Source organism: Delphinapterus leucas, chromosome 13, assembly GCF_059928025.1.
Source record: "Delphinapterus leucas isolate spDelLeu-1000000601 "Yukka" chromosome 13, BTC_Dleu_Yukka2, whole genome shotgun sequence".
In the NCBI taxonomy this organism is placed as follows: Eukaryota; Metazoa; Chordata; class Mammalia; order Artiodactyla; family Monodontidae; genus Delphinapterus; species Delphinapterus leucas.
The window spans coordinates 75,154,179-75,166,438 of NC_143141.1; the positions used below are offsets into that span (position 1 = coordinate 75,154,179).

Here is a 12,260-nt window from a genome sequence, read left to right on the forward strand (position 1 = left end):
AGGAGCCACAGGGACCGCATGCCAGGTCAGCACCTTTGCTGGGCAGCTTGCCCTCGGTTTGCCCTAACACCACTGAGTGTGGGCGGGGAGACGACTCCACACCCTTCTTTCCAGATAAGAAAACGAGGCCCAGAGTCCTGGGGTGAGGACCGAGGTGAAAAAAGAATGGAAACGGCCTCCCAAAGGAGGCTGCCTGCAGTCACGCACAATCCTTCAAGGGTCCCGCGGCCTGCCCCATTACTCCGTCAGCCATCCCCAACCAGCCGCCTTTGCTATAGAAACAGTAATAGTGATTTTTCTTTAAAAAAATAAAAGGACTGGAAGCAAGTATACTGTGATGTTAACAGTAGTTAATTCTAACATGAATGGTTGTTACTTCCCTTTTTGTTCTCTTCTGTATTTCCAAATTTCTGAAAACAAATTGACTATTGTTCTTGCTCAGATGAAGGGCATAGGAAAATTAAACAATCAACATTAATAATATACATCTTTATACTGTTTATTTTATACTATTTATTGTACTGCATGGTAACCAAGCATAACCAGTAGTAATTACGATGTCTTACTAAGTGAAGTAAAACATTTTGTTTTCCTTCATCTTGCTCCTACTGTCCCTAATCCATTTTTTTTTTTTAAGCACCACAGTAATAGCTACTATTTGTTTGTTACGGGGTGTGGACTGAAGTGTCGAGGTAAGGTGAGGCTAAATGAGGGTGTTTATTCCAAGTGAGTTCAGGGTTCTTAAAACAGGAGCCACCTGCCAGGTTGTGACTCCTGTGGTAAAGATTATCTGGAATCAAGAAGAGGCACTAAGAAAGTACCTCTTTTAAATTTCATACACATAGCCTTTTGAAATTCAAAGCGACATAAATGATATTAATATGAATACAGAAGCCATGACCTTCTTTGGGATTGTTTGCATTTGAACATTTCAGGGTACAAGTCAGAGACAGAGAAATCAAAGTTAACATCTTCGATATGGCTGGACATCCCTTCTTCTACGAGGTAAGAAAGACTTTTTGAGAAAACCTATATCCAGTATTGTCAGTGGGTTGAAGGAAAGATCCCGAATTACCGAACAACCAGTATTCAAGTCATGTGTAAAAATAGGTAAATTTAGCTGGTGTTTGTGGCTTCCCTTCGGAGCTTTACCTTAATGAATATCTGTTGGTCTTCTGTGCTGTCCCCTTAAATAGTAGGAAATTTTGTTGCTAATGTTTCAAACACTTAGATAAGACATTTTAACCTTCAAAGGACTGTTGCTTTTTACTTTGTGCCTTAGCCCAGAATGTGAAAAGATAATTACATAGGTATAGGAACTTAGGAATTCAGAAATGAACCCTTTGTAGCAGTGTTCTAGGGCGATTTTCCAGTGCACTTCTCAGTCATGTGTGCTCTCTCCCCAGAAGAAACGAAAGCAGCCTCACTTGGTTTACTTTCATCTGCTTATCAGTCCTAAGTAGTCTCAAAATCAATCTCATGGCCTTTATCTTTTGTTTTTCCTTCCTTGGGTTTTTCATTTATTTCCTCCCTTCTGCTTGCTTTGGGTTTACTCTACTCTTCTTGTTCTAGGTTCTTGAGGTGGGAGCTTAGATTATTGATTTGAGACTTTCTTTTCTAATGTATGCATTTAGTATTATAAATTCCCCTCTCAGTACTATGTAGCTGTATCCCACAAGTTTTGATATGTTGTATTTTCATTTTCATCTCATTCATTCAGCTTTTTAAGAAAATTTCCCTTGAGATTTTCTGTTTGATCTGTGGATTATTTAGAAGTGTGTTGTTTAGTTTCCAAGTGTTAGAAATCTTCCTGTTATCTTTCTGTTATTGATTTCTAGTTTGATTTCATTGTGATCAGAGAACACACTATGTGATTTCAATTTTTAAAAATTTGTTGAGGTTTCTTTTTCATGGCCCAGGACGTGGTCTATCTTGGTATATGTTACATGGGTGCTTGAAAAGAATGTATATTCTGCTACTGTTGGATAAAGTGTTCTATAAATATTTATTAGAGCCTGTTGGTCAGTGGTGTTGTTGAGTTCCTTTATATCCTTGCTGAATTTCTGTTTAGTTCTGTCAGTTGCTAAAAGAGGGGTTTTGAAGTTTCCAACATTAATTGTGGATTTGTCTGTTTCTCCTTTTAGTTCTATTGATTTTTTGCTTCACATATTTTGTAGCTCTCTTGTTTGGTGCATATACATTTAGGATTGCTATGCCTTCATTATATAATTTTATTATTATATCCTGTCCCCCCTGTGTCTCTGGTAATTTTCTTTCTAATGTCTATTTTATCTGATATTAATATAGACATTTTTGCTTTCCTTTGATTAATATTTGCATGATACATCTTTTTCTATCCTTGCACTTTCAGCCTGCTTATATCATTATATTTGAAGTGATAAGACAATACATAGTTCAATCATGTTTTTTAATGTATTATGCCAGCTTCTGTCCTTAGATCACCTACTCTTACGTAGTTATTGATATGTTAGCGTTTAAGTTTATTATTTTTGTTTGTTTGTTTTCCATTTTTTAAAAAAATGAATTTATTTATTTATTTTTGGCTGCTTTGGGTCTTCGTTGCTGCCCGCGGGCTTTCTCTAGTTGTGGTGAGCGGGGGCTACTCTTCGTTGCGGTGCATGGGCTTCTCATTGTGGTGGCTTCTCCTGTTGTGGAGCACGGGCTCTAGACACGCGGGCTTCAGTTGTTGTGGCACGTGGGCTCAGTAGTTTTGGCTTGTGAGCTCTAGAGCACAGGCCCAGTAGTTGTGGTGCACAGGCTTAGTTGCTCTGTGGCATGTGGGATCTTCCTGGACCAGGGCTCAAACCTGTCCCCTGCATTGGCAGGTGGATTCTTAACCACTGTGCCACCAGGGAAGCCCTTGTTTTCCATTTTTCATTTCTGTTTTCTTTTTCCTGCCCTCCTGTGGGTTACTTGAACATTTTTTTAATTCCATTTTGATTTGTCAAGTTTTTTTTAATAAATTTATTTATTTTATTTTTGGCTGCGTTGGGTCTTTGTTGCCGCGCGCAGGCTTTCTCTAGTTGTGGCGAGTGGGGGCTACTCTTCGTTGCGGTGCGCGAACTTCTCATTGCGGTGGCTTCTCTTGTTGCGGAGCACGGGCTCTAGGCACATGGGCTTCAGTAGTTGCGGCTCGTGGGTTAGTTGCTCCGCGGCACGTGGGATCTTCCTGGACCAGGCATTGAACCCATGTTCCCTGCATTGGCAGGTGGATTCTTAACCACTGTGCTACCAGGGAAGCCCCTCTATAGTGTTTTTGAGTAAATCTTTCTGCATAGCTTTATTAGTGGATACTCTAGTTATTACGTAAGTTATCACAGGCTACTGGTGGTGTTACTTTAACAGTTTGAGTGGAGTGTAGAAACTTTTCCTTCTTTTACGCCCCTTTATCCTCTCCCATTTATAATATAATTGTCTTAAATATTTTCTCTAAGTATATTAGAAGAACAACAGTGTTTAATTTTTGCTTAACTGTCAAACATAATTTAGAAAACTTAAGAGAGAAGGAAAGCATATTGAATTCACCGTATTTTTACTTACTCTGTTCTTTCATCCTTTGTTATGTTCCAGGGTTCCTTCTTTTATCATTTCCTTTCTGTGTGGAGGACTCCTTTAGCCATTCTTTTAGTGTCGGTCTGCTGGCAACAGATTCTCTTAGTTTTCCTTGATTAAGAATGTTTTGGTTTCTCCTTTGGCCCTGGAGAATTTTTGTTTTGCAGGTTATGGGATTCTGGTTTGATATTGTTACCAGACCAAACTTGGGTCCACTCACCTGTGCGCAGTAAATCCAATTCTACTGACAATAGGTTGTTGTGAAGGAAAGTACAGCAGTTATTGCAGGGTGCCAAGCAGGTAGTCCCGGACAGCTAATGCTGGGGAAAAAAAAAACCCCGAACTCCCCGAACGATTTCAGCAAAGCATTTTTAAAAGCAAGGGCGCCCCCCTCCAAATCCCCCCCCCCACACACACAGGGTATGTGATCAGCTTGTGCACAATTCTCTGATTGGTTGATGGTGGGATAACAGGGCAGAATAATAGGAATTAACATTATCAATCCTTCGGCGCCAGTAGGTCTGGGGGCCTTTGTGCTCATGATCATCAAGTAATTAATTTCTTCCATTGGTGGTTTTAGCATCTGTAAAACAACTCAGGAAGTGTGCATCAGATACTATTATCTAGGTACTTCAGAGAGGAGGTACAGCAGAGGATATGGGGGAGGGGTCTGTCCTGAAAAGTCCCCATGGTGTCCTGCTCGGTTACAATTTTTCTTTTTTTTCAACACTTCTTTCCTCTGGCCTCATGGTTTCTGATGAAAAATCTGCTGTCATTTGAAATGGTTTTATCCCCCATTTTTTTTTTAACATTGTCAATACTTTTTTATATGAGATCAGGTCCATTTCATCTTAAACTTAGAAACTTCTGCTGTAAAATTGTCTCAACTCTGCATTTAAGAGCAGTTTTTTAAACATTGTATCTCATGGGAAAATAGTACATATCACAGAAAACTTCCTACTTTGCTGTTTTCTCTAATTTCTCTTGAGCACCATGCAAAGTTATTTCATGTTATATGAGAATCATTTCTCCTCTTACGATAATATTCCTCTTCTCTACTTAGATTCCCTTATCATTTGCGGTTTTGAGGCCACCTCTTGTACTCACTGAGCCCCTTAATCCCCTATAATCTCACTACTCAGGGAAGAAGTGGGGCTTCTGAGGAATGGGATATTTATTGGGAAGGTTCACTTATTTAGGTTCGGAGAGGTGTCATTTTTTTCTCTGACCGCTTTCATGATATTTTTCCTTTGTCTTTAATTTTTACAGGCTTAATTATGTCTTTTGGCATGGATTTCTTTGAGTTTTTCCTGTTTGGGGTTTTCTCAGCTTAAATCTGTAGGTTTATGCCTCCTGCCAAATTTGGGAAGTTTTCATCCATTATTTCTCTTTAAGTACTTTTCAGCCCCACCACGTTTCTCCTCTCCTTCCAGGACTCTGATCTTATTATAGTCTCACAGGTCCCTGAGGCTCTGTTTTTTTCTTTTTTCTTTTTTCTTTTTCTTTTCTTTCCTTATTTTAGTTTATTTTCTCTCTGTTGTTCAGATTAGGTCATTATTGTTTTGCCTTCCATTTCACTGATTCTTTCCACTGTCTCCTCCATTCTGCTCTTGAGCCCAACTATAATACTAGGCTTTTTATTTCATTCATTCTATTTTTCAGTAATTTATTTTTCTAAAATTTCCACTCAGCCTTTGCTTGAGTGGGTGGGAGTGGTGAGACAGAACTTTTCTGAGGTGTCAGGCTGAAGTAGAGTGGTTATCATCTTTCCTGATCCTTCACTAAAGAGAGCAGGCTTTTGTTAGGCTTTTATTGGTCTGTACCCATTGGCATTTCCAGGTTGTACTTCTGCTCTAAGGTTTGGATACATGAGGCAAAAGAAAACCCAGGGAACTCACTGCTGTGTCATTCCTCAGGTCCTGAGGTACCTAGCTTGTCTGCCTTCTCCTTCCCACCTTCCAGAATCTTCTTTTTGTTTGTTTCTTTTGTTTTTTTGGGATTTTTCTTTGGTTTCTTTTGGCCTTGCCATGTGGCATGCGGGATCTTAGTTCTCCGAGCAGGGATTGAACCCGTGCTTCCTGCAGTGGAAGCCTGGAGTCTTAACCGCTGGACCGCCAGGGAAGTCTCTGTATGTTTTATATATAGCATCCTGGATTTTTACTTGTACTTAGCAGAAGGAATAGGGAAAAGCACATGTACTCCATCTTACCACAGGAAACGTAACTTTTAATGGCTATATAATCTTCCATCTTGTGAATATACCCAAATATTTAGGTTAAATGAATTCCTTTCAAATGTGAAGCCTTACAGTGGATTAAATCAATTTTACAAGTGTAGAATATTGTCAGTGAAAAAGGAATGGAGGCTCTAGGTGACCAAAGTTTGACGTAGATTCTAACTACCAGAAATGCTAACATAAATCTTAGATTACATCAAAGTCATGTAAGTGGAAAGTTAGAAGATGCCTGAGAATTATGTGGTCCAGACTTCTGTCATTGCAGGATTTCTTTCTGTAGCATCCCTGATTGATGGCCATCATTCATTCACCAGATAACAGTATGCCAGTTTCTATGCTGCACACTGAAAATACACAGCCCCAGTTTTCATGACACATAATTATGTCAGAGAAGACACATGGTAAACAAAGGACAGAATGCTTGGGAGCATTTAATACCCACATCTAGCTTATCTGGAAGGTCAGGAAATCCTGTTGAAGGAAGCAACATTTAAACTGAGTCTTGATGGAGAAGTAAGAATTATGTAGGTTGGTGGGAATCCAGGGACCGTATAATACACAGGACAGTTTTGAGTGGTGCAGACTGTTAAGTTTGGAGAATGAGTATGTCTAATGATAGGGTCTCACTACTTCATGAGTTAATCTTTTACAGAGTTAAAAACTGTACATTAACAACTTCTCTGTTATGAAGGCTGCCTTCCTTTGAATTTGCTACTGATTCTGGCCTTGTTTTTGAGGCAACATAGCCTGAGTCTGTGCTACTATAAGAGAACCTTCCTAATATTTGTTAATCTGCACCTTTCCAGGTAAAACATTTTTTCTTCCTGCCACAGCTAGACCAGTCAGCATCCTGTGTGGATAACCTCTAGGTAGCTGATAGGGAGCTGAGAACTGAACACAACATTCCAGATATTGTCTAACTAGTGAAAAAGCCTGAGCGTTCTGTTACTTCTATCATTAGACACTAGACGCTTATTAATGCAGCCCAAAATTGCAATAGCTACTTTTTTAGCAGCTCACAAAAATAGAAGTATAATTAATAGAAGCACCTTGAAATCACCACTTCTGAAGTACCTTTTCTCCAAAATAGCCTTGATCTCTCCTTTTTGGTCAAGTATTTGCTGTCTGTAGCTCAAACCCTCCTATTTGACGAGACCAAAGCCATCACCTTCTTTCTAAGCCCTAAACTGACCAAAGTACACCTTTGCCCAGCACACACCTAGTGAAGCATCCACAGTCATTCTCAAGGCGTCTGGCTTCCTCAAATCCTTAGCGTCTGTCCTCCATTGACGCTTCCATTGTCACCAGTCCGTGTGACAGTTTTACCCAAAGGGCCTGCTGAGAAAAGACAGTCTGCTTAGTGTGTCAGATAGCAATCTCGGAGGAAAGTGTCAGAGAGGGGACTCCCAAGAGAATGATGGCCTGTATTTTACCACGAGTCTTGCTTCCACTCGTGCACACAGCTGAATTCTGGGGTTTATTGGGATGAGTTAGTGGGTCTATTAAAACTTTCTGAGGCCTGAGTGATATTAAACTAACAGCTCTCTCTAACCTACAAGCTAGAAAGTTTGCCATCTCTGCTTTAAAATTAAATAATTCCAGTTCCCTTAGCATCCTATTTAATTAAACTTCAGATGCGGCAAGTCTGCCAGGACTACAGTAGAAAGCTGTTAGGGGAGGTAAGAATAATGGAACTCTAGGGACCACTGAGGCATCAGCTTTGACCTTTCCATTTTACAGAAACTAAGGCTTGAGGTAATAAAGTCACTTACTCAAGATGACAGCTAGTTGCTGAACCCAAACTTGAACTTGAGTCCCTTGAAAGAGAAATCCATTGAGCTCATTTAATTCTCTTTCTACACACAAATCTCCCTCTGAACAGCATGATCTGATTTTGGAATTCTTTTCCCTTTTGGCCTCTACTTTTGTTCTCTACTATAGCACATTCAGCCATTTGATTATACAAATACTTATACCTGCTAGGCCCAGGGGGTGACACAAAGATATGTTCCTTCATGTCGCTTACAGTCTAGTGGGGAAGACAGCTGGATATGCTACTAACTATGAAACTAGACAGGAAGTGACATGAGTGCTATTAGAAGTACAGAATGCTGTGGTATTCCAAGGGACATAGAGATTGCATTCTGTTTTGCAGGTGGAGGGGATTAGATGGTGAGAAAGGGGGAAGAAGAAGCTACATGAAAGATACAGCATTATAGCTAGATCTTAGAAAATGAAAGATGAAGAGGTATCCATTTCCAGGTGGAGTTAGGAAGGCATAGGACAGGTTTGGGGAATGAGAGATTATCCAGTTTGAAGTACAGGGAACAGGAGGGGGATCAAGCTGGGAAGTTGGTGGAGGACTGATCAGATGCTGTTAATATCAATTAAAAGAGTTTGAACTTTGGAGGGTGGGCAGTAGGGAAACAATGAAGAATTTTTGAGCCGGGGCTTTAAAAAGATACATATGCACAATATATAACGTTGCTAGGGAGATTGCTTAGAAGACTCTTGCAGTTGTGCAGTCAAGAGATAATGTTGGCAATGAAAATGGAAAGGAAGTGACAGTGCAAGAAGCATGGCAGAGGCGGCTTCTACAGAACTGTTTGAATCTGCTGGGCAAAGAAGAGCAGCAGAGGCTAACACCAGGCTTTCAACCTGAGTGGCTCAGTGAGGGGTGTGCTGCTTTCATCACTAGAAGTTCAAGAGAAGGAAAAGTTTAGGAAGGAATGAATTGGAGGGTTTCCTGTTGTGCAGATGGAATCTGAGTTTCCAACAGGACATTCAGCTGGAAGTCTAGAGCTCACTGGAAATGTGGGTCTAGAAGTGCTGATGAAAGGACTCAGCTTGGAGGTTCTCACAGTTGAAACCGCGCAAGTGGTTGATTTTGCTGAGTTGGGAGGAAGGATAACAAAGAAGGGATGAGGGCCCAGGACAGGGTTTGGAATTGTGGCGGCAGACTGGAGTGGGAGCAATGGAGAGAAGAGGAGTCGGTGGAAGAGAGATCAGTTAAGAACCGGGAGAATGTGGTGTGTGGGAGCCCAGGCAGCAGGAGTTTCTAGACAGAAGGGAAAACTCTATTTAACTCCTGCAGGAGGGCTAAGGGCCATGAGTACTGAGGGTAGAAGACACCTTCCTGGTCTTCATCACATTAAATTCGTTCCAATTTTGTTGGTTTTGATTTTAGGGGATAGCTTTCTATGTTTATGTAAATTAAGAGGCACTTACATTCTTGGTCCAGGTGTCTCTCTATGCTCAGAAACCTATAGACACTTCATGCCAGATGTGTGAGAGATGTCTTCATTCTTACTACATATCCAGTGTGAGTCTGAGTACTTACTGGAATTTCCTGGAAAGAACATATAATACATGGCCTCTGTCAGGATTCTTACTGGAATTTTGGCCTGAAAACCCCAGTCTGTCAGTGTTGTTCCTTATCCACCTAACCTGTCATGTTAGCGCCTCTACCACTTTATTGCGCCCTGTACTTCATGTTGCCTCTTCCCAGAATTGAAGATATGCCCCAGAGGTCAGTTGCCTTTTTTTTTTTTTAAGGAACATTTATTTATTTATTTATTTATTTATTTATTTTTGGCTGCATTGGGTCTTAGTTGCTGTGCGCGGGCTTTCTCTAGTTGCGGCAAGCGGGGGCTACTCTTCGTTGCAGTGCACGGGCTTCTCATTGTGGTGGCTTCTCTTGTTGTGGAGTACAGGCTCTGGGCACGCGCGCTTCAGTTGTGGCATGTGGGCTGTAGAAACACAGGCTCAGTAGTTGTGGCACACGGGCTTAGTTGCTCCACGGCATGTGGGATCTTCCCGGACTGGGGCTCGAACCCATGTCCCCTGCATTGGCAGGCGGATTCTTAACCACTGCACCACCAGGGAAGTCCTCAGTTGCCATTTTTAATAAGAACATCAAAGGAGGACAGTCAGAATGAATGCAAGGAAGGAAAGGAAAAGGTGCTGATACACATTGTTTTCCAGGCACTATTTAGGTGCTCTGCCTTCATTATCTCATTTAATCCTCATAATAACCCTATGAAGTAAGTAGTGTTATCCCCATTTTACAGATGAGGAAACTGAGATGCAGAGAGGTTATGTGACTTGCCCAAGATCACACAACTAGTAAGTAAGTGTAAACCCAGATCTGACTCTAGAGCCCATGCTCTTTTCCACTGCATCACACAGACACTCAGAGTTTGGAGTTCTAGAGTTGCTATAGAGACCCAAGAGTCATAGGGAGGTTCTGCCTAGCATCCTGGGGGAAGCCAGCTTTGGGATGTGATATATAAATGGCTGTACCTACTGCTGATACTTGTGTCATTTTTTGCCTTAAGTTCTTTTTAATTATTCATTCACCTTCCTAGTTCTCCTTAAGAAGAATGCTATATAATTTGTGTTCTTCTAAAGGCCTACTAACAACAATGAAAGATCGATCGCCTCTGGGGAGTGGAACTGGAGGTGAGGAGGGTCGGGGCAGGAGGCCGTCAGTTCCATCACAAGTCCTTCTATACTAAGAGACTTTTAAAATTGATTTTATAAAAAACCCTCCAAAGGCCAGTAGTAACAATTAGAAAACACTATGGATACATAAAAGAACACACTTTGCTAAGTCAATGACTGTGAGATATACTTTTATAAAATCATAATACCTACATTTTGTGCACCTGTTCTTTTATGTAAAGGTTCGTAATGAGTTTTACAAGGACACACAGGGTGTGATACTGGTCTATGATGTTGGGCAGAAAGATTCCTTTGATGCCCTTGATGCATGGCTGGCAGAAATGAAGCAAGATCTTGGACCTCATGGAAACATGGAAAATATTGTATTTGCAGTGTGTGCCAACAAGGTAACTGCTTTGGAAATGGTATGCTTAACTTTCTAGGTTCATTATGGGAAGAGTGTGGCTGAGTTTTTGGGAATAAATAAAAAGAAAAAAATTCTGCAATCTGTAATACAGGAATCAACAGCTTTTCAAAACAAAGGTCCCTAAAACAAAAATAATTAAAAAATAAAGCCTGGCATATCAGGATTTTTATCCTTTTTTTTTCACTGGTGCCATACTTGGGGAGGATATTGGTGACTGAGCAGGAGAGGTGGAGCCTAATAATAACACTCTGACCTGATTGGAGTAGGGGAAGCAATTAGGTGAAATGTGGACTGTGGAAAGGTGTGAAGGGCAGACCATGGCCCTCAGGCGTGGCAGATGTGATGAAGCCAGCTTTCACAGAGGTGAGCAGCAGCAGTGTTCTCAAAGGAGAATGCTGGTATCAGGCACTTGTGGTTTCGCCACAGAAAATCAGTCCACATTCAATATAAGTAATTTTTTAATCTTCTTTGTTCCTGATAATTTTATATGCTAGTGCTGGGGTTCACTTAAGAAGAGTTTTTGCCTCAGCAGAGGATTGACAGAGACCTACTGGGCCTATTCTAGTGGGACAAGGTTGGAATCTTCTCTCCCCCTGCCCCCAACTTTTAATTTCAGATCGACTGTGCTAAGCACCGCTGTGTTGATGAAAGTGAAGGACGTCTTTGGGCTGAAAGCAAAGGGTTCCTGTACTTCGAAACTTCGGCTCAAACTGGAGAAGGAATCAGTGAGATGTTCCAGGTAACCTGGCATTTTATTGTTCTAGAGTTTGTGTCAAGGCTGACCATACCAAATTTTAGTGTAAATTATGAGAAGCAAAACAGTAATAGGAATTTCTCATTAGAATAAGCTTTCTTTTCCGAAGCTAGTAAGAAAGAAAGAATGGGAGAGAGAAGGAGAGAATGAGTGTGTGTGTATGTGTGATATTTGTCTGCTGTCTGTTTTAAACCAGATCTACCTGCTCATCAGAATTACTTGGGGAAATTCTTCAAAATACAAATTGCTGGGCTCCAGACCTACCAGAAGCTTAATGTTTTGATGGAGCTGAGGAACCTGTATTTTGAAAAATCTCTGTAGGTGATCCTGATGATCATCAAGTTTAACAACACTTATTATATACTTACTTAAATGGGACAAATATTTTCTTTAAAACCACCTTTGGTTACATGTGTATGCATAATCAAATGAAGGCACTACTTTGGCAAAATTGCCTTGCCATAGCTAATATAATCCTATATCGTAGCCCCTGCGGGTACAGTTAGAGACCAGGAGACTCGTTGCAGAATCCAGCCAGTCATACGTAAAAGTTCGGTCTCACCGATCACGTAGGCAATAGAAGGATGGACTAACATGGCAACCTGAATAGATGGTCATTTTTTAGGATTTAATAATCTAGAATAATTTTAAGGGGGGAGACTACCTAAACAACAGATTATAGTCAACTCCTTTTTAAAAAAAATTTTTTTTTCTTTTTAAAAAAGGAATTAATTTTTGGCTGCTTTGGGTCTTTGTTGCTACGTGCGGGCTTTCTGTAGTTGTGGTGAGCGGGGACTACTCTTTGAGGTGCTTGGGCTTCTTATTGC

The 12,260-nt window shown here is 40.8% G+C and overlaps 1 protein-coding gene across 1 annotated transcript in view; it reads left to right on the top strand.

Moving 5' to 3' along the window:
* Window positions 1-12,260, top strand: part of DNAJC27 (DnaJ heat shock protein family (Hsp40) member C27) — a 43,080-nt gene that overhangs the window by 13,996 nt on the left and 16,824 nt on the right. The window contains exons 3-5 of the mRNA XM_022574309.3: window positions 936-1,005; window positions 10,495-10,659; window positions 11,296-11,418. Of these exons, the coding sequence (XP_022430017.1) occupies window positions 936-1,005; window positions 10,495-10,659; window positions 11,296-11,418 (358 nt within the window). The remainder of the gene's footprint in view (window positions 1-935; window positions 1,006-10,494; window positions 10,660-11,295; window positions 11,419-12,260) is intronic.